The sequence below is a fragment of the Sylvia atricapilla genome, chromosome 15, assembly GCF_009819655.1.
Source record: "Sylvia atricapilla isolate bSylAtr1 chromosome 15, bSylAtr1.pri, whole genome shotgun sequence".
NCBI classification, from domain to species: domain Eukaryota; kingdom Metazoa; phylum Chordata; class Aves; order Passeriformes; family Sylviidae; genus Sylvia; species Sylvia atricapilla.
In genome coordinates, this window is record NC_089154.1 from 15,391,147 (window position 1) to 15,413,954 (window position 22,808).

Consider the following 22,808-nt stretch of genomic DNA (forward strand, 5'->3'; position numbering starts at 1 on the left):
TCCTTGACATCAGCACTCACCTTCCTCAGTGATGGAGATGGATTGTGTCACAGACCTTTGGCAGTGTGACACTAAAACAGCCTTTCTGGGCCAGCAGACACTGTGTGTTCGTGAGCTGCACACATTCCAGCACTCCTTACGCTCCTGAGAGAAAAAGGTGAAAAGCTTTGGAGTTTGGACTGTGTGAAAAACGAGATTCACTTTTTGGTAGATTTTAAGAAATAGGTTTTAATAAAAGAGAAGACAATTAGGAGATAAGGAAAAAAAGCAAAGTACGGCTGGGCTGGGTGATGTGGCATTTAGCCAAGTCCACAAATTGCTTTTTCAGAGGCTTTCTTTAAATACCCTTTCTGTTGTATCAGTCTGTTGAATATTCCTATTTTTCCATGAACTAGTTTCCATATTCCAGGGACTGTTTTGCATGGCCCCTCTTTGGATCTGCCTTTTTAGAGCTGCTGTTTTTTGGTTGTGTCTTCATCATCACCTCCAGCTCGGGCCTTGGTCTGTGCTTTTTTTTAGATGGGAGATGTTGATAGTTGGTGTATCAATAGCAGAGTCTTCTTTATATGTTCATTGGATGTTTTTTTGGCCAAACAGACAGTTTAATCATATTATATCACTACTATCACTGTGCCTAATTTTCTTTACTAACAGCAGAAATAAGAACTTACATCCTTACCACAAAGTTATTAATCCAAAGCACACATCTTGTGAAAAGCCAGCTTTAGGTCAGAGTGGAAGTTCAGGAGTCTGAACCCCACGTTGCTGCATTACCTCAGGACTAATGCACAAGATTTTAATTTCCAAACACTGATCATGAGAATGGCAGCAAGGGTTGATAAACAGTTTTTGCCAGCACTGATAAAAATGAGCATTTTCTTCCTACATGCAGTTCAGCTAAACTGACCTCTCTTGTGAATGTGAGGGGAGAGGAATTTTGCTTTACTCCAATATATACCTTTAACAAGTTTTCTAGCCCTTATCTAAGTGAGGCACACTTCTCTGCCTTTACTTAAAATATTTATTCGAAATAGGCATTTATAAGCCTTCCTACTAAAGGCTCTCTGTCAGGCACTCAAATTCTGGGCTAGCAAGATGAAAAAAAATAAGTAATGGTGGTGATATGCTGATGATTCATAAACTCAAAAAAGAAAAATAAATAGGAAAATGTTTAACAAATTAGAGTGAAGCATTTCCTTCCTTTCCAGCAAAATACCTCTGAGCTGCATGCCTCAACACAGGTTACTTAGGGAACAAGTCACCTGCACGTAGCTGATTGTCTCGGATTATTTTCATGTGCACCAGGTCTTACACAGTTGCGCATTTGGAAGGTGCTTCAGAAGCTTTTGTTATTCAAGTATTTTTCAGTGCATTTGTTGTTGTTAAGCATACAAATAATCCAGGCTTAGCAGTTGCATACAATTAGATTTATGAAAGGAAAATTACCTTAATGTATTTCAGAGTTTTACTCTAAAATATAGTAACTTGCAACTTACAGTGGCTATAAAATCAGAGAAAAAGAGCTGCGTGTGACAGGGTGTTACAGGGGAATGTTTTCTTATTTGCCTTTTACTGCAGCAGCAGGGACGCTGAGAAAACGTCAGTGTCACAAACAAATTAATTCTTAGGATCAATTCAGAGTCCTGCTGGGACTGAGGGGGGTTTGTAGGAATGTCTCATAAACACCGGCGAGTTAAATCCCCAGATATTGGTGAGTTGGTGAGATATCTGTGGTGGAGATGGACAATGTGAGTTATAACTGGATTGGCCTCCCTGGAAAAGTCTCCTTAACAAATGCACTAGGAGATTGGGGATGGGTTTAAGGACAGCTCTCAGCTCTCGCCCTCGTTTGTAAATCCTGGCACATTCTGCTTCTGGCCACGTGGACAGGGGCCCTGACCCTGGAGTCCTTTATGGCAATACAGTGTGAAAGTTGCAGCATTTTGGGAGAGCTCCAAGTGTGCTGCAGCTCAGCCCTTGCTGTGCAGGGCTTCCCCAGGTCAGACACAGTGACCACACCATTGCAGGGGTGTTTGATAAAGCCCTGGAAATTTTAAACGCTTGTGTGGAAATTGTGCTATAAAATAATTGGAGTCATTCACTTTTTTCCCAGTGAATGTTCAGAGAAAGTCAAAAGCGACGTTACAAAGTTTTAATGAGTGCGTGTGGTGAGGATTTGATTATCATAAAAGCTGTAGGGTTTATCAGCTGATATAGGGCTGCAGTTTTTCATTAGCCAAGGGCCTTTCAGGGTTTCATGGGATAGAGCTGGAAAACATTCCAAACAAATGAATATTCTATTTTAAAAGAATAATGAGACATTGAGGGTTTTATAGACTCCAAAGTTTGCTAAACCAATATCTCTAATTAGATGGAGAAACTCTCTATAGAGGCTTTGCATCAACGGCAGTGCACACAGCAAATGTCTTCAGCATTTCCATATCAAATACTGCTGGCAGCATTTTGGCAGCAGTCCAGAGCTGTAGATAGTTTTAATCACATTTGTTCATTAATCCTTGGTGGAATTCTCTTATGTGGTCTCTTTAGGATTTTTCATTTAAGCATGTGCTGCTGCTTCTCAGCAGTGGGCGTATTTATTTATTTTCTAAACGCCGTCTGAAGCCGTGGATCCATAGAGGATGGGTTGTGGAGTGGCTCAGGAAGCAGAGGATGGAGTGTGCTCTGTTTTCTCTCAGCAGATCTCCTGTGTACCCAGGCATTTTTGCACTCTCACTGGGAGGAGGTTTATTCAGTTTATTTAGACCTCCCCTGTTTTCTGACTCTGAGTTCCTGTTTTCCCTGGGAGCAGGCAGTGGCTGGATGGGGAGCAGCAGCTGAGAGCAGAGCCGGGCTGACTGGTGCCTGCCCTCCAAGGGGGTTAATAGCCAAAGGAGACAGAAATGATGCGTTTGTGGGTGCAGCCATCAGTCCAGCCTCAGGCCCCAGCTGCAGAAGGGCTTTTCCTCAATCCGTGTTCGTGCTGTGCTGCACCCTGGGGAAACGGAGAGGAATGTGCCAGGCAATGTTAGTGTGTCTGTGATCAGTGGCATGAACGACCCTCCCTCTCCCCACGACTTTATTTCCTTCTTAGCAAGGCTGTGTTGCACTTCTGACTTTCTGTTTGCTTTCTAACTATCACTTTACTTACTGTGACAGTTAGCAAAAGATTCTGTGCCAAATCTATGCTCAGTGAATTATCCCTGAAATCTGTGGAGCTTTTTAATTTGGAGCTGCTGTTGCTCCCAGTGATGTCTTCAGCTGAGAATCTCAGTTTTTGGCTGCCCTCCTCAGAGAGAGGAGTTGGGGAATAGAGGGGCACTGCTGCTGCTGTGTGTGAGCAAGGGTGGCAGCAATCTGTGCCACAGGCGTTCAGGAAATTCCCCCTGAAAGCTTTCTGAAAGGTGAGGGGGATTTAACAATTGCATTAACATCTGTGACGTGTTCAATGCCTTGGATTTTCTTCCCGATGTCTTCTGGTGGAGCAAGGCAGAGGTGATGTGCAGCATCCTCGTGATGCTGGGGCCGGGAGGAGCACTTTGAATGAAAGCTTAATAGAAACTCAGTGTGCTGCCATGCTGAGCACAGAACTGGCTGACTGCATAAATCTAAATGTCAATTAACTGGAAAGTTTTACCAAATGGAACTATGGTGTTTTAGGTGCGTGTTGTCAGCACGTGAAAGGAAGCGTATTAACTGACAAGGGGTAAAACTCTGTATGAGTTCTTTAAAACAAAAAAAATTAAAAATATTCAAAGTAGGGCCAAGATACCACCAATATTTTCAAGAAGAGGGAAAATGTCAATTATTGATTGCTTTGAGAGCTAAGCATCATTTGGGCATTTATAAGTATCTAAATTGTAAATTCATTTATAAGAACCTAAAAGCTGAGAAGCAGTGAGAAGTTGTATGGCAGCCCCAAGTTGTGATACACTTGGTAGAGAACTGCTGAACAGCAAAATACAGGTTGGTGAGCAATCTAGGAAGGATAATGTTTTATTGAGGGCTGTGGATTGTTACTTTGGTTGATTTGATTTTTATCCTGTAAGGAAATTAAAGCTCAAGCACTTCCAAACTTGATTACATTTCTAAAGATCATCTTTGCACAGCAGCTTTTGCCCAGAAACTCACCCAAAGATGTCAGCCATTGAAACCATTTCATGTGGAAGCATTGCTAAGTAAATTCACTAAATGCCTATTCATCCCAGTAAGATGGAGAGTCACTGGAGCAGCAAATGTGAAAATCTGCACAGCTTACCGCACAGAGAGCAGTTTCTGAGTTTGCCAGATTGGGATGCAGAGTCTGAGCTGGAGGAATTGCAGCTCACGTGAGGGAGGGGAGCAGGAGGCTCTCAGGGCCCTGGCTGACTGACAGAGTTCATTTGATAAGATAAAATCAATGAGATTATTCAAATTTACTTTGCTGATAACATTTCCAAGTTTTTGCAGCCTGACTTCGGAAGTTAAACACATTTTGTACAGTTAAACACCTTCAGGTTTAACTTGTTTTTCTGTGCCTTGTGATAATGAAATGTTTTCCAAATACAGTGCTTTTGACAGCTCTTTTATCCTGACTCTTTCTGCCACCAGCTTCATTACAGACCATTGCTTAAATGCTGCTGTCTCCATAAGGTTGTGGGTTTGAGTGCAATCCAGGAGATTAAGATCTTTTTAATGTGATTTATTCAGTTTTCCTAAATCTGCTGACCTAGATAAATAGAGAACATTTTCCCTCCATTGTTAAAGAAATAACAGACCACAAAAGCTGTCAAGTGTAAATACATTCCTGGACATGTCAGCTGAAATTTGGAAAATGCTGGTGTCAGATTGCCTGTCACAGTAATCGAGTTAACCTTCTAAATTCCTTTGTTTCTGTTGATTATGTTGCCTTTTTGACATCAAAATTCTCTTGCATTATGCATTCCAACCTTGGGCTGTTCTCTGTTACAGAATGAAAACAAATAAAAGGCCAATAGACACGGAACCTAATTCCCTAGGAGATATCCAGCAAAGCATGTCAAATGGAACTATCACTGCAGTCATCTTGCAGCTGGATTTTCATACTTAAAAAGTGTTGAGCAGTATTACTTCATGCACACTCTCTGATAGTGCCTAAAATACCTGCCAAGGGCTGATAAGAAATTTGTTAGGGTGTAAAAATCCTGTGCTCCTGTCCAAGAACGCTTTCCTGAGCAGGGGGCATCATGGAAGTTTAGCAGCAGGATGGAAGGTTTTTTTGGATCCAGCTCCTTCAGAATCTGCGAGCGGTCCCCAATGAGAACAATAAATCTCTGAGGTGCTCTGGACACAGTGTTTTCACAGTGTAATTCTGTCATTCCTCTCGCAGGACAAACGATCAGCTGGTGGCATTCCTGTCCAGACACCGCGAGATGAACTTCTTGAAGTCACACGGGAGGGACAATGCAAGGTGAGCTGCCCCTTCCCTCGCCTGGTTTTCCCCAGAGCGCTGAGTTTCTGTGTGCTGATGGTTCTCCAGAGCGACCTGGCTGAATAAATCCCTAATCCAGGAAGGAGGGGTGAGTGAGGGGAGACCCTTCCCTGAGGATGGCTGTTCCGTGGCCCAGGGGACTCCTGCCCCCGGTCAGAGATGTTTTTTGGGGAGAGGGGCCCTGAGCAGAGTGATGCTGAGCCCCGGCACAGGCTGCTGTGTGGTGAGCAGGGGGCACACAGCAGTGCCCAGGTGTGGCAGGAGCAGCAGGGGCTGCCTGGGCTCAGTCTGAGCACACCTGGCACGGGCAGAGCTGGAGCCAGCAGGGAGGAGGGTGGCTGCAGCCACCGCTGAGGTTTGCAGTCCTTGGATCAAACTCCATCGTCCTCCACTCTCCTGGTCTCCCAGAGAAGAGTGTGCAGTGTCCCCAGCACTCATCAGTAACTCCTAACCCTGCCACTGTGGTTTGAGCGGGCAGCAGTGACCAAACTCCATCTTCCAAAGACTTCCACAACCTTTGCAATGAGAGAAGCTTCCCACGTGGCTGCAGTGGTCGTGTTTTCCTATTTATTCATAGTTTTGGTGGTTTTCTTTTTTGCTGGTGTTGTAGCATTACAGCAGTCCTGCTGCACTTCCAGCAACTCCACGTGCTGAGTCCCAGTGGCTTTGCATCTAAAAAAATTGTTTTATTCTGCTTGGGTCACCGGGTCTTCCCTTTCTCCTGTAAAATGTCAGGTGTAGCTGGAGAATGTGACGCACTGAGCCGTGTGTTCAGCACAGCAGGCGAGCAGAATAACTCACAAGTCTCTCTCTCTCTTCTTGGCCACTCTTGTCACCAGATTTATCAATTCTGTCATGTCCCTGGTTAAATTAAGCCCTCACGAGCATTCCTCTTGTGCATGCACAGATTCTCTAGCAGGTAGTAAGAAATAATCCTGGGAGGAGTCACATTTGAGGCCAAGTGCACATTTTCTCAGGAGAGGCCTGGTTTGGGGAATGCAGAGTGTCAGAGTGATGGCAGCCTCATGGCAGCGGGGACTGACAGCAGTCAGGGTGGGAAAGGGGAGACAGAGGCAGGGAAAAGCAGCTGGTCTCTTGCCTCCTTGCTCCTCTGGTCTCCTGAGGCTTCTCAGATTCCCTGAGCTGCCTAAGGCCAACAACTAATGGGTTATGACACACCAACATCAGGCTGGCTCAAACATGCCAGCTTCAGCTGGATCAGAACCATTTAGATCAATTAGGCACACTAAGCTGATATTAATGTAATAATGAAATGAGCTAATGTGCCACTTGTCCTTCCATCACAGGAACAGCAAACTCAGTTAGTAGTTCAGTGGTTCCCTTTGTATAACAACTGAATACCTTTTAGCTCATTGCAACACATCACTGTATTTTTATTTTTTCTCTGGATTTCTGCCATGAATTCCCCGTGCATCAGGGAACGTGATTTGGGGCACGAGTGCAGATTTGCCACCCCTGTGTGCCACGGCTGCCTCATCCCTGTGTCCCATCAGTGCTCCCAGTGCTGAGCACTGCCTGAATGGATCCTTTCACATCCCCCTTGGCACGGATTTGGTCAGGGAGGCAGGGTGGCTTCCCTCCTCCTGCATCACAGGCAGCTGCCAACGCCTCTGAGTGATGCTGCTGCTGGGTAAAAATTCATTCCATTGTTTGCAGAAAGCTGATCACAAAGCAGTTCTCCTCTGTTTGTGTTGTGGGTGAATTTCCAGCTGTACATCCACCCGTTGAGAGAGAAACACCTGAAGTGAAGATTTCTAGCCTGGTGTTTCATGTTTAAACGACTCAGTCGTGAGTAAAGTGCTGAGTGCAGCCTCTGCTCTCCCCATCTGACATCCAGTCCCCACCTGAGTTCCTCGGGGGCCCAGGTGTGTGTCACCCCAGGGGGGTTTAGCCCTGGTGTCAGAACGTGAAATCCTCTGGGCTGAAATGCCTCCTCCAGGCTCAGGCAGGGGAGCCAGCAGCAGAGGCTGTCACCCTGTGCCCCTGTCCTACAGCCAGTGTCCCCAGGGAGTTGTACTGCTGCTGGTGACAATGTTCTCCCAAGCTCTTGTGACCTCTGCCTGGGGAATTTCCACAGCTAAACTCACTCACTTGCTCATGGTAAGGGATTTATTTTTTTTTTCCTATTAATTTTTCCAGTTTTAAAAGTTTGCTCTTTGCTTTGTCCTGTCACAGCCCAGGGGAAAAGAGCCCGTGAAGGGAATGCTAAGGCCAAGAGCTTAGTAAGGTCTGGAGGAGAAACAACAGCCTCGAGGATTGGCAGCAAAATGTTCAGCAAAAACAAAAAAATCAACAGCTTTTAGAACACAGTCCATGTTATTGGGCAATAGAAGAGAACTCCCTTTGGCTATCCTATCTCAAAACACACTGAAACAGATTATTTTTTGTTTAAAACAACTCATTGGAGCAATAATAAGGGAGAGGACCCTGGACTGTGCACACTGCTGCCCTGTGTACAATAACAATTCAGCTGCTCCAAAGTGCTTTTCTCCAAACATGAACTAATAATACAGCAGCACAACATCTAAACGAAATTGAAAGCAATGTATAACCCTTGCTGATACTTGTAATTTTAATTTGTGGCTGAATAATGGCACCTAATCAATAAGCTTTTCGACTGTCTGAGTCTGCCTTGTAAACAACTGAAAACTCTTCATTTTAAGTCATCGTAGTCTTTGGCTCAAACAGCAGAGAAAGATGAGAAATGCCATCTCAAAGCTGAAATGCTTGTCCAGCTCAGTTACAGTGAGCTTTGTACTCAAGGCATGTTCACCATCAGTTCACGTTCCCCTGCCAAATACGGGGAGAAACCAGCCTTCCTTTTACAGAGTTAAGTTTTCTTTTAGCTATGCCAAAGCCATGAGAAAGCGCACTGCTCTGATTTTCCTTGAGTGGCTTCAGCAAAGGGAAGGGACATGAAATGGCTCCTGCATCAGCTGGAGAACGTGATTTTCTGACAGAGGTGGGTGTCTGAAATGGAATTGCACACAGTGGCTGGAGCTGTTACGTGCTGCCTGGTGGGCAACACCTTTCCTCCTCTTTTCAGTGTTCTACACTATGAAAAGCAAGTGAATAACCTGGTCGTTGTATAAGCTGTTGTAATTTGGAATACACACAAGATTTTTTCTGTTTTGGCAGGAGCAGCACCTGTCAGATGTATTATAAAACATAAAGAGAGTCAAGTGTGACATCTTCAGTGACAGGCAGGAGAAGGGGGTTGTGTGGAAACGTCTCCCCTGGAGTAATTTGGGAAGCAGTGTAAACGTGCTGAGAGGGCTGGGTGCTCTTAGACCCTAGAGGAATCTTCAGCTCATAGCAAAATACAAACGGCTAAAGAAAAAGCCCTTAAAATTTTGGTACGTGCCCATGTTCTTTATTCTCCTGATTTTTTTCTCCTCACTACTGCTGCTCTTTCAGTTGTGTTGTCCCCTGTCTGGTTTCTGGGTCCCAGACAATTGTAGAGGTGTTGGTGAACTGCAGCAAGGAGCATCACAATCCCATCCCAATTCCCAGAGGCTGGAGAAACCTCAGCTGCCGAGGGACTGGAGCAGGTCCCCGAAATCTCCACTGATGGCACATTTCTGTTTCACCCCCTTTTGTCCTCAGTGGCACGTGCTGGTTGTTGGGGTGCTGCAGTGGGGTTGGTGGGGTTTGGTGGTCACTGAGAGAACGGATCACACCGTTGTGTATGGCACTGATGAGTTGCCAAATATTCCCCAAATCCTGGGGAAAATGGATTAATTATCACTGCTGTTGGCCACCGGCTCCCAGCAGCACTTACACTGCTGCTCATGTAACATACTTGGTGCTTCCTTTGGCACAAATTACCCCCAGCCTCACACTTTCTTTGCTGAATTTTTTAGAACACTTGAGTATTCCGGAGCACACGGACTGAGATCTGTTTTTTGCTGGGAAGTGGTTCAGCCCAACAGTTGCATGGGAAGCGTGGCGATGGAAATAGCAACGTGCATCTTCTCTGCAAAGAGAGTGCACTTTAAAAACCGAGACATTACAGCTAACTTCTGAATGTCCTTAGTGCTTTGTGCTAAGCATTAGGGGAGCCAGAAAGCCTTTACTGCCTCAGCTCGACCATTCCCCTCCCTGGGGGGAATTTATTTCTGCTCAGGTCTGGGAAACAGTGCTCTGAGCTGTCAGTGCAGGAGAAACACAACCAGCCGTGTGTCGTGACACCAAGCAGGATGCTCTTTGTTCTTGGAGTGTACAAGCAAAATCATCCTCTGCTTCGGGAAGGGGCTTTGAGGGAGAAGGCTGGGAGTAGCCAGACTTTATGGAGCAAGGGTAGGCTCAGGAAGGAGGTGAGGATTGAGATGCTGGTAGAATAATCAGGAGTCTTATTGCTGTCTAAGAGCACTGGGCAGCACACTTCAGATGCAGCCGTGTCAGCAGCCCTGTCACCTGAGGTCTGAGGCGTTTTATGAGATGGTTGTGACAGGAAACATTTGAAGCTGGACAGATGTTGTTGGCCCTGGTGTCCACACAGCTCAGTGGTGTGATCTAGAAGCTTGAAAACCTTTGTGGAAGGGACTCACACTTGCCCTCAGTCAAGAAACCTTCTAGAAAAGACATTTATTGGAGACAAACAGATGTGAAAACATCAGGTTTCATATCAATTCTCTTTTTGGTGAGTTCGTGCTGCATCTCTGTGAACCATCACTGGCAGTTTTGCTTATTTAATATAAAAAGGAACAGAATCACTTGAGTTATGCTCTCCCTGATGGCGAGAAGAGGCCGTTTCATTTCTGACCTTCTAAAAGCTCTTTCAGTATTGCATGAAAGAGACTGTGTAAGTGAAGAGTGGGGGAGAGAAACCCACAGGAAAGTCTCTGAAAGTCTCTTGAGCTTTGTGCTCACAAGGAAATGCATGGAATTGTTGACAAAACAAGATAATTCCTAGTAGAGTCATTACTGCAAAAAATAGACTGTGCAAGTTTCCTGCAACTGAAGGATTTTAGAGGGGGTTTTTTTATTTTGCTCTCTGGCCTGCAACAGTAAAATATTGAGAAACATTGAGGCTTTTTAAGGCTTATTCTGAAAAAGAAACTTCCTCTTTGAAAGAGAGAAAGTGGAAAGAAAAGTTTTTCAAAACCAGTGGAAGTTAACATGTAGGAAAAGGTGGAGAAGAAGAAAGAACCATGAGAAATTTCTTCTGAATAGAATACACAGATGTGCTAGGACTGAAGCATTAAATGGGTACGGTGGGAAGAGTGTGTCTGAAAGCAGCAGAAACAAATTACCCAGCACAGAGGTGCCTGCTGTAAGCTGGAAAAGTCTCATCCTGTGCACACAGAGATGGAATAATGACCAGATAAAATGTGTGTGATCAGAGCTTTCAGCAGCACCTCGGGTGGAGTCAGTGCTGTGGCTGCTTGGCTCCTGCAAAGATGCCTCTGGTTCAGAAGGGACACATTAAAAACGTATTTCAGGGTGCATTTGTATCTTGAAAGAGCAATTCAGATGGCTGTCCCGTTTTTGGTGCCCTGTAAATGATCTGAAGCTTCTGTGGCCCAGTGTGTGTGAGAGCAGGAGTCTGCCCCAGCTTTAACTGCACATTAAACATCAGAGTGTTCAGTGTACCTTGGGAACGGCTGTGGTAACATGGACACTGCCAAAACTCCTTCCAGGAGAGCTCCTTGCTGCCATGACTTGCTGTTCAGCTTCTGCAGACCCCAGAAACTCCAGGAGCGAGCCCCACAAACTGCATCTCTCAGCTCTGACCTCCTTCTGCTGGCTGTCCCCTGGATTTTCCCCTCTGTCGTGGGGCGTGCAGAGATCCAGATGACAAACACTAGTAACGTTTAAAAGTAAGATTTCCCTGGTAACTCCTGAACGTTTGGCACAGTGGGCAAAAAGCATTTTAATTTGTGTGCTTATTTATGGCTTCGGCTTTTGGTCCTGAAATAAGCTCAATCAGGAAATAATCCAAATGTTACCAAAGCAAATTCAGTGAAGAGAGAAGTTCTTCCTGATATCGTTGGCGTTTGTTTCTGCATTGGCATTAAAGCCTTGGGCAATAGTTGAGATAGTAACGTGTTTAAATATTTTCTTCTGAGTAAGGGAATTAACAGAAGATAAGAATTCTGCTCTCATAACATTTTTTTACCTCACAGCAGTTGCATTTAGGATGCCACAGTTAAAGCCCGTTGAAAAGCAAGTTTCAATCATTCTTTCTGTTCTCTTCCATCATTCCTGTCTGCACTGAGAGTTATTTTGAGGGCCTTGTGAAGCAGCAGGAATTGTCTGCTCTGTGTTTTCCACGCCATGCCTGTCACACTGGGTAGAAATCTTCCTCCTCCTGACAGCCTGAGTGGTGCTATTTCTGTGTGACCCTGTTCCTCTTCCCAGGCTTCAGCTCTTTTTGGGCTGGGGGCTCAGCCCTGGAGGCTTTCTGCACGACAGAAGGGTCTGGGGGGACCCACTGCAATGTCCTAGCCTTAGAAAAGCTGGTGAATGCCTGGTACCGTACAGACACCGTGTTTAATTAGCCAGTTGTTAATTACTTCAGATGTTGTAGATGTTGTTGAACCCTTGGTAGAGCAGAGTTACTCCTGGCAGTGGAATTGGGGTCAGCTGGACTCAGCGTACAAAGTGGAGGCCAAGGTTTCCACCCCGAGCAGGCGTGGGATGATTCTGCTCTGCACAGGTTTGGGATTCATTCATCTGCTTGTTATAAAGGATTTTCCAGTGCCTGGTTTGTGGAGATGTTTATAGAGATCGCTCACTAATTACTTCCTGCATCTGCTGCACTCAAGATTGTCAAATTATTGTTCAGGGCTTTCTGTTTGGTCACCTAAACTGCAAATTGCTGTTTGGGGCTTCCCAGCTGATTGTGTTCAGTGTTCCCAGAGTGGCTGTGCAAACGCATTTCTCTTCTGTAGAAATATTTACTTGGCTTTCTGCACTGAAATGGACTTTCTTCCTCCAATTTTTGTCTAAAGACAATTGTCCACATCACTCAGGGAAACGTGGGCGTGATGCTGGTGGAGCTCCCAGCTCTGCAGATTCCTGCTTTGACACTGGCTGTGACTTGTGAGGAGTTGTTTTGCTGGAGCTTGGTAACTTTTATTCATAGCTCTTATTCTTAAATCCTGAGTATTGATGGTGAGGTCCTGGGTGGGTGCACCTGATTACAGGGAAATGTCACTGGGAGGTTTTCTGGGCGAGAGGCCAGAAACAGGAAACATTTAGGAGGAAACCTTTTCACCTTGTGAAATATATTATTTCAAAAAAAACCTTTTAGTGATAAAGTTACTGATAAATAGCGTTTAGCAGTCTGATAGCCTCCAGTGCTTTAGGAAGTTTTACTCATTCATGAACTTGAGGAAACAGAAAACCAAGTCTCTGCCTTGCACACTGTGTATGTCCAGCATTCAGGAGCAGGGCTCTCTGCAAGTCGCTGTGGTTTGCTCTGGCCCCTGGAGAAAACCACCCAGAAGGAGGATATTTATTTGGCTGTGACGTTTTCGCTGTTGTTGAGTAACCGTGTGACAATATTTATTAGCAGTTAGGACACATCATAGGAGCTGAGCTGTGTTTATGCTCCTGCTGTAGGAGTATGTGCTACACAGGTTACAGGTGCTTTGTGTGTTACCCAGTCCTGGAGTCTTGTCTGAAAGGCGTTTGTGAGTGTTTAAAGGAGGCTCTTTAGGAAAGAATTAAAATTGATAAGGGGAAGCATAAGATGTCTTACATGAGTGTTCTATGAAATAAAACAAAATGGCATGCTTTTCTTAACCCTAGTCTGATTTTAATTCTATTTTCTCCTGGTTGACTCTTTTCCTATCATTGTGACTTTCCTCCTGTTGGTTTTTTTAGATTAGAAGAAAGGCCAGTTGTCCTCAGTTGATGATACTCTGTGTTGTATTTGGCCAGCCATACCTTGGCTCAGGTGGATGCCATTGTCCTGGGCAGTGCATTTGCAGCTGGCAGAAACATGCCACTCTCACCTGATGTTCAGGGTGACAGGAAAGTCAAAGTTAAAGTTGAAACTAAAGTTAAGGAAATGCTATTACTAAACCTTTTTTTTTTTTTTTTTTTTTCTACTTTTAATTTGGGAGTTATCTGCAAGCTGTTTTGTGAGACCCAAGAGAGAAAGACAGTGGAAAAAACCCACCCCTTTTTTGTATTTCATTGCTCTTTCTGAAGCTTGGCATGCCTTATAAAATTCACTGTTTTGGTATTCCCTTGAGCATAACCAGAAACTAATGAAACACAGCGTGAGACTAGAAACAAACCCCTAGGGTCATGCTTTTGCCCTCCATCTTCCTGTCTTTCTTTTCAGAGGGGGCTGCAATCATCCTTGGATGGCTAGTCAAGAATCTTTAGGAACTGTTTGTAGCGTTGAAGAGTTTTTCATTTGTTGAAAAGGCCTGTGTGGCATGGCAAATGCCCCTTTCCCTTTCCCTCAGGCAGAGTTCAGTATGCTTGGAGTAAGTCCTTGACTGCCTGAGAGCCAACATCCCTCTTGCTGGAGGAGCATCAGTCATCCTAGGAGAGCCTGGAGGGGGAAAAGGAGCCTCATCCACCTTTTCCTCTTTTGCCACAGCCCCTCGCAGTCAGCTTCCAGCAGAGCCAGAAAACCCTCGGTCCCCTTGGCTCCCAGGGAGCGTCCAGGAGCAGCAGCAGTCCCCCAGGGGAGAGCTGTGTGTAGGAATCAGTGCCTCCTCGGCCACGGAAATCATTGGGTGTCCCTGAGGTGCACTGAGTGTGAGAGGGGGCTCAGGGAGGGGAGCCTTGGGAAGACATCTGCTCTCCGTTCCTCTGCTGTGTGTCTGGAGCCTGCTGTGGTGTTTGTAGGAGGGTTTCAGGAAGCACAAGCAAAAGGGTCATTTCTTTGGAGATCTCCAAAGGCGTTGCAGCCCTTCAGCTGGACGATTGAAAAGTACCTTTCCTTTCTCCTGCTAACCCAGTTGTGTAATTTTGGGGGCTGAGGTTTGTTGTGAACACAGCTGCACTCCCAGGAATCGGCTTCTCTCCCTCCATACCCTGAGATGGGCTTTTCCAAGCCATTAGCTCAAAAAAAACCCCAGAGAACTGTGCAGGTATAGAAAACATGGACCTGTCAGCTCTTTTGGGGACCAGGAGCGAGTCAGGATTTGCTGGGAGCTTCTCCTCTCCAGTGTGGTCACCCTCCTCTGCGGCCGAGTTCAGACAATAAAGCTGAAGCTGTTGCAGTCCCAGGGGCTGTGTCACAGAGGCTGAGGCAGTTTCTACGTAGAGCACTTTTTGAAATTGCCAGGTGGTTTTTTTGTTTGAGGGTTTCTATTGGCAGTCAAAGAACCTTCTATTTGAAAAGGAGAGTAGAGGGTGATAAATGGGTGGAGATAGCAGTTGAAAGAAATTACTTCATGGAAAAGAACTTTATGTTCCTATTTAAATATAGTCGATAAAGTTCTGTTATTTTCTTAAAATAATTAACTCTAATGAGCGTTTAGTTTTGAAGAGAAATAAATAAATGACCAAACTTTCAGGCACATTAATATTTGATTTGGAGATAACTGCATAAATATTGAATTTGAAGATTACATTCCAGAGCACTGCATTAAAATTGCAAGACTTTTCTATTATCCTTCATAATGGAACATGAAATTAGAAACTTGTTCATGGAAAGAAAAATTTCTCGACTCTCATTTGCGTGTTTTCAGCCCTGTTGTGTTAACAGAGGAGCTCTCCTCATGCTGTGAAAAGAGGCACAGCTATCAGTAGGACATAGACCCCGAAGTCATTTACGGTCTATTTGAAAATTAATATGCACGATTTCATAATTGCATCTCAGCTCTTTGATTGGTACGGAACAGAACTTGAACCAGGGATTGGCCTGCGGGGTTAATGCTCATGTTTCCAGCTGCAGGACTCCAGAGAGCTTTGGTGTTTGTTGTTCTAGACTTTTATTCTTTTCCCTTTCCCTCAGTAGGGTGTGTTTGAGGGCCACCCAGATGTCCCCTTGACTGGGTAACCCGAAAGACCGTGGCAGAGGTGTTTTTATCCTGCAGGTGCTGGCCCACAGGGGGCTGTGTGTGTGCTCAGGGGGCTTTTGGCACTGCTCAGGACGTGTGGGATGTGCCCAGTGCTCACAGCCAGCGGGGTGGATGGTGCTCAGCCCTGCTCACTGCTAATTCACAGCTGCCCTGCTTCTCCCGCAGGGAAATCCTTCCCGGGTGGGAAAACAGACAGGAACCTGCATCACACGGTCTCAAAACATCAGTGGGCATCCAGGCCAAAGTATTTTCAGACACAGATTGGTTTCCCAGCTTTTCTTCTCTTATACTGGTCTCAGATTATTCATGTCCATAACCTTGCAGTTCTGCGCTTGCTCCTCTGATTCATGGTTCAGCAATAACAAAACGTTGCTCCCCAAAGACTTGAAAATGGAGCAAACTTGCTCCTTCTACAGCAAAGACCAAACAATGGTATCTCTCCCTAATTGGCTATATCCCTATAGAAAAATTAATGAAATAATAGCATAGGAGAAAATCGGTCGTTTTATCTTTATGTGCATTTTCCTGGGTTTTAAATCTGAATTTATTTAGAGAGGGAAAATCGTGTTTAGTTCCTGTTCATAATGCAGTTCTTTTGCAGTGGTTTGTTCAGAGTTAATGAACATTATGGACTTCCCTGCCCTAGAGCTCAGCACAGCCTTAGGACAGCAGAAGGTGTAAAAGATTTTTAAAAGCAATCTGTTGGTCTTTCCTCTGTTAGAGAACATATAACTGCTCAATCATTTATAAAACCTCTCTGCATTATTTACGAGTAAAACAGAAACACAAATGAGTGACCTTTTGATCCTTTTTTTTGTTTGTTTGTTTGAGAAAGTACCTTTTCATTCCCAAAGCTCCCAATGACAGCGAAATGCGAGGGTTTAATGGCTGCTGCTGTATTCCCCCAGATTCATCAGGAAGCAGGGGCTGGACCGGCTCTTCCTGGAGTGTGACACTCACATGTGGCGCCTGGGGGACCGCAAGATCCCCGAGGGCATCGCCGTGGACGGGGGCTCCGACTGGTTCCTCCTCAACAGGAGGTTTGTGGAGTACGTCACCTTCTCCAACGACGACCTGGTGACAAAGATGAAGAGGTTCTACTCCTACACGCTGCTTCCTGCCGAGGTTTGTGGGTGCAGAGGGTCCCCATCTGTGTTCAAACCTGTGATCAAACCTGTGATCAAACCTGTGAGTTTGTGCTTGTCCCAAACACCTGACCAAAATCAGAGGGGTTTTCACCTGATGTCACTGGGCTTTGGAGCCCTGCCGAGGTTTGTGGGTGCAGAGGGTCCCTGTTTGTGATCAAACCTGTGATCAAACCTGTGAGTTTGTGCTTGTCCCAAACACCTGACCAAAACCAGAGGGGCTTTCACCTGGTGTCACTGAGCTTTGGAGCATCTCACCGTGGGTAATGAAAATTTCCCTGCTGTGATGAGTAAGCCCTTTGGGGTTAGAACATCTTTTGCAGTTGTTTATTGCTTTGTCTGTTTGTGAGACTTTTTTTGCAAAGAGCGCCTTTGTTTTATACTTCTAAGCCTATTAATCTGTAGCTGAACAACCAAAAATCCAGCTGCCCTTTGCTTGCAAATTGTTCTTGCACAAAGCTTTTGAAGGATATTGGAGATGGCGAATTGTCTTCATAAGTAGCTTTCCTTGCTATTATCCAGCGCTTTCCTTTAAAAATATAAACCCTGCAAACAAAGGTTTATTGTTCTGCTCAAAACTCCGCTGGAAGGCGCAGTCACAAATCGTTTGGATCACTCGGGAGTCGCTCTGGCTGCCAGTGAAGCAGAAGGGCAGTGTGGGGTTTTGCCTGGCAGCAGTGTCAGGGGTGTGCAGGGAGTGTCCCTGCGGCTGCGGGGACAGCTCAGAGCCGTGGTGGCAGCCTGCCCCAGCAGGTCCCCTGCTCCCCTGGCCTGCCAGGCTCTGCTCCACGGGCTGCAGCACTCAGCCAGCCCGGGGAAGGGCTGCTGACTGCCTTTAAACCCACACGTGGCTCCTGAACGCTTTGGGGGATGGATGGCACTGATCTCACAAATCTAGTCAGCTTGTGGTGGGGCACAGCAATTGTTATCTTTTGATAGAGGTTTATTATTCCACATGCGTGTTGCATAATCTTCTCTTAATCCCGTTCCTGTTAAAAATCACCTTTTCTTTCTACCCTGATAACCTTTTCATCCATTATCTGGAGAAGTTCCTGTACTGCTGGAAAGGACACAGGGCAATGGGTAATTGGGGAGGGTTTTTTTTCCCCTCTCGCTTGAATGAGAATGGATGCCTTCATGGGTTTAACCAAACAGTTCAAGCACAAAATCCATATTCACTGGGCTGTCATTTAACATTAAAACGGGTAGGGGGATTATTTGGGGGCCAGCCATGCTAATGTTGTGCTGGTTATTTATAGATCTTGCTATTGCTGATCTTTAGAGAGAAGTCAGTGCTCCGAAAACAGTCTCTTGCAGAGCTGAAATTGATGATATTCCACAGCTTTTTTCTGCAAGGTTTTCTTTGCAGGACACACGCTGGTTTTGTTAAATGGCCCTGCCTTCACTGACCTGTTAACCTGATAGATCAGTCCCCGTTACACGTGGTTTATGTAATAGCTGATATTATGATGATATAAATAGGATTGCCCAATAGGAATTCCATGCTTCCATGAGTCAGCAAATAAATACTTATGATTTCAGAGCTAAATACAGGAGGCAGAATGTCCTTTTGGTGCCCGGGGTGAACTGCATGTTTCAGAGCAAAGCCATTCAAGCAGCAGTGCATTTCAGCCTTGTGTTGCATGGAGACAGACATCCCCAGAAGAGCTGTCTGAGACTGTATTTTTATCAGAGTTACCAGGGCCATGGTGTAGTTTTGACAACTGTTTTGGGAAACAACTTGAAATGTGTCATTAGCACATTGTTCAGAAAGACAGTCCTAAATTTGTTAGACCAGGGAGTAACTTAGAGAAGGGAAAAAAAAAATGGGCATTTCTTAGAATTGCCCATACAGCTGAAATAAAAATTAAATTATTGCTGGTACCAGTGTCTCTCCTGGGGTCCTTCGCTCTCCCAGTGCCCAAAGCTGGTCATTGTAGAAGTGCAAATATTCTGGGCCAAGGTATTGGAGCAGGACCCCAGCTCACAGTTTGGCTGGGTGTGTGGAGTGTTGGGATTTTTCCGTGCTCTGTGGAATACAGCCACACAGAGTGCGTTCTGCACGCGGCAGAACAACAGAGCTCCTCAATTCCGTCATTTCAAACCAAAATAGGCCACCTGCGTTGGGTTTGGGCCCGTGGGCTGAAGAGAAGGAGAAAGGGGAAGGCGTGAGGAGCTAAACGTGGTGCTGTGCTCTGTGTGTGTGTTGCAGTCCTTCTTCCACACCGTGCTGGAGAACAGCCCCTTCTGTGACTCCATGGTGGACAACAACCTGCGCATCACCAACTGGAACAGGAAGCTGGGCTGCAAGTGTCAGTACAAGCACATTGTTGACTGGTGTGGCTGCTCTCCCAATGACTTCAAACCAGCAGATTTCCACCGCTTCCAGGTACCTGAACAGCCCTGAGCAGAGAGGCTCTTTCCCCGTGCTGGCCGTGGGGAGCTGGCTGCAGCAGGCACAGGGAAGCTTTGGCTGCATCAGGCAGGTGGAGAAAGAGATATGAGGAAGCTCTGATCTTAATTTCAAAAGAATGAGAGATAAGTTCTCCTCTGTTTTGGCCCTGGGACATACCAGTGCATGGTAAGGTCACAAAGCAACACTTTGGGCTCCTTGACGTTGGTAATCTGCTGTGCTGGAAAGGAGAGAAGCTTGACACGTCTCTGACTGTACCACCATGACTTGGTAACTCCTGTGAATTTATTGCAAAAGGTTTTTGCCAATGTTCCAGCTCACGGGCTTTCATCATTTCACAAAAGTCCTGGCTTTCAGTGTTAAGCAGTGTTTATCATCTTTTAAAAAAGCTTAGAAGTTGACTGGTGTGCGTGCTGGAGACTTACATAGCACTAGGCAAATCCATTTTCATTAGTACATTCATCAGCACACTCATACTAAAGTTTATCTCATGGTTTTGGGAGCCTTAGTCACGAGGTTTGGATCACCCAGGTTTGGCAGGACTGTCGTACAAGGTTTAATCAGTTCCTTTGTGATAGCTCCCTCCAGGCAGGCGTCAGAGGGAGCCCTGTGCTCCAGGGGCTGCTCGGTCTCCAGGCTGTGTCCCGTGTATCTGCTGTGGAGAATGAACAGCCGCTTGTTTCAAGGTCACCAGATTTGCAATTCCATCCCTCCAGCTCCTCGGGGTTCCCTGCATAAAGCATGTTTGTTCAGGCTTTGTGTGGGATGGGGAATGTGTTCCCCTGCAGCACAGAAGCGGTGACTGCTCTGAAACAGAGACCTCTTCTCTGCTGTAATGTGCTGCCTGCCAGGCGTGCTTCAAGTCACTGACACAGGCACTGACAAAAAGAGCAAAGGAGATGTTATCTAAAAGAGACTCTGCTGCCCCAAACACAGGGAATTCTCCAGCAGAGAATAAATGGCAAGTTGAAAAACTCCTGCCAGACTGCAGAGCCTGGCCTGCTCCAGGCTGTGAACCCACAGCCATGGGTCAGAAAACAATCAGGTAAACTGAGCTGGAAAGGGAAGTTCAGAATGAGAATAGATGTAAAGGCAGCTTCTGACACTTTGTGCTGAGACAGCCCCTCACACGATGACATGACACAGAAGGCTGGGGCTTGCTGTTCCCACGAGGCACAAAGTGAGATCACAAAGCCCACAGCATGCACGTCTCAGGGCAAAACTTTCCTTTGAGCATCCTCAAAAGAATTTTCCGACCATCTGGGGCACTCAAACTCCTTGGCACCTCAGGACCCGTGCTCAAGTATGAACAAGGCAAACCCAAGACGTTTTGAAAGCCAGTGGTAGTTGAGTAGCACATAAATCAGTTATATGCCCAAGATTGTGTCAAGTGCAGAGAAAAAGTCTGGGCAGGACCATTTAGAAGTGGAGAAAGCTCAGCCACAAATGACAGCTGTCCCAGAGACCTCTTGCCACCTCCCAGCAGCAAATCCATACACAGAAAACGCTGCTGAGCCCCAGGGCCACAGTCCACCCTGCCCCTGCATAACCCATGGCAGTGCTGCACTATCTCCAGGCCGACCTGGGGATTTGGGGAGCGTTCTCCACCCCTCCTGTGCTTGGAGAGCCTCCCTGAGCAGGGCAGCACAGGGTGGCTGCTGCTCTGAAGGGTTTTTCATTGAGTAATTACGTCATTTGGAGCTGAATCTTAACATCACTCCTAACAATAAACGGTGCCAAAGGTGACCTTTTCAGTTCACTCCTAACAGTGAACGGTCCCAAAGGTGACCTTTTAGCCATCTTTGCCATGGGGAGAGCCAGTTCGTGTCCCCACTGCAGCCCGTTGCTGAAGACGAGGTGTGGTGAGTGGCACTGGGAGCTCAGGGTCCTGTCCTGTCCCCACAGCAGACTGCCAGGCCGACGTTCTTCGCCCGCAAGTTCGAGGCGGTGGTGAACCAGGAGATCATCGGGCAGCTGGACTATCACCTGTACGGGAACTACCCCTCGGGCACGCCGGGGCTGCGCTCCTACTGGGAGAACGTCTTCGAGGAGCCCGACGGGCTGGGCGCCCTCAGCGACGTGGCGCTCACCATGTTCCACTCCTTCTCCCGCCTGGGGCTGCGCAGGGCCGAGAGCTCCTTCCACTCTGCTGGGGACAGCAGCTGCCGGTCAGTGTGCCCTGCTGGGGACATGGTCACTGCCCCTCCTGCCCCTCCTGGGGACATGGGCACTGCCCTGCTGGGGACACGGGCACTGCCCCTCCTGCCCCTCCTGCCCTCCTGGGGACACGGGCACTGCCCCTCCTGCCCCTCCTGCCCTGCTGGGGACACAGTCACTGCTCCTCCTGCCCCGCTGGGGACAGCAGCTGCCGGTCAGTGTGCCCCTCCTGCCCCTCCTGGGGACATGGGCACTGCCCCTCCTGCCCCTCCTGCCCCGCTGGGGACACAGGCACTGCCCCACTGGGGACACAGGCACTGCCCCACTGGGGACACGGGCACTGCCCCTCCTGGGGACACAGGCACTGCCCCACTGGGGACACGGGCACTGCCCCTCCTGGGGACACAGGCACTGCCCCACTGGGGACAGCAGCTGCCGGTCAGTGTGCCCCTCCTGCCCCGCTGGGGACATGGTCACTGCTCCTCCTGCCCCTCCTGGGGACACGGGCACTGCCCTGCTGGGGACACGGGCACTGCCCCGCTGGGGACACGGGCACTGCCCCGCTGGGGACAGCAGCTGCCGGTCAGTGTGCCCCTCCTGCCCCTCCTGCCCCTCCTGGGGACACAGACACTGCTCCTCCTGCCCCACTGGGGACAGCAGCTGCCGGTCAGTGTGCCCCTCCTGCCCCGCTGGGGACACGGGCACTGCCCTGCTGGGGACATGGTCACTGCTCCTCCTGCCCCGCTGGGGACACTGGTCCTGCCCAGCTGGGGACACAGACACTGCCCCTCCTGGGGACACGGGCACTGCCCCTCCTGGGGACACGGGCACTGCCCTGCTGGGGACACGGGCACTGCCCCACTGGGGACATGGGCACTGCCCTGCTGGGGACACGGGCACTGCCCTCCTGGAGACATGGGCACTGCCCTCCTGGGGACACGGGCACTGCCCCTCCTGCCCTGCTGGGGACACAGACACTGCCCCTCCTGGGGACACGGGCACTGCCCCTCCTGGGGACACGGGCACTGCCCTGCTGGGGACACGGGCACTGCCCTCCTGGAGACATGGGCACTGCCCTCCTGGGGACACAGACACTGCCCCTCCTGCCCTGCTGGGGACACAGACACTGCCCCTCCTGGGGACACGGGCACTGCCCCTCCTGGGGACACGGGCACTGCCCTGCTGGGGACACAGACACTGCCCTCCTGGGGACACGGGCACTGCCCCGCTGGGGACACAGACACTGCCCCTCCTGGGGACACGGGTCCTGCCCCTCCTGCCCTGCCCAGGAACACGGGCAGCACCAGCCCCTGGGGGAGCTCCCTGTGCTGGGCTCTGCTGCCCACAGCCCGTGGCCACAGGCGGGGACAGGCAGCTCCAAGAGCACAGCGCTTGTTTCCAGGAGGATTCACGTCCACAATGGAGCGTTGGTTATTCCGGGGTGACATTACCTGACCTGTTGGCTGCGCTTTTAAGGAGCTCCTCTCCAGCCTGATGAAGACTGACAGGATCCAGTTGGGCAGTGCTACCCCCACTGCTGCGTTTCCCTTGATTAACTTCAGCAAGTGTGTTATAGCCTCAGCTCCTAGACCCTCCCTGTGATTGCAGCAAAGGTCATGTTCACCTCTATT

General features: G+C 47.8%; 1 protein-coding gene across 1 annotated transcript in view; it reads left to right on the top strand.

The window, feature by feature from the left end:
• Window positions 1-22,808, top strand: part of XYLT1 (xylosyltransferase 1) — a 152,197-nt gene that overhangs the window by 112,434 nt on the left and 16,955 nt on the right. Inside the window, exons 5-8 of the mRNA XM_066330325.1 lie at window positions 5,345-5,425; window positions 16,371-16,587; window positions 18,820-18,996; window positions 20,926-21,188. Coding sequence (XP_066186422.1) covers window positions 5,345-5,425; window positions 16,371-16,587; window positions 18,820-18,996; window positions 20,926-21,188 — 738 coding nt within the window. The remainder of the gene's footprint in view (window positions 1-5,344; window positions 5,426-16,370; window positions 16,588-18,819; window positions 18,997-20,925; window positions 21,189-22,808) is intronic.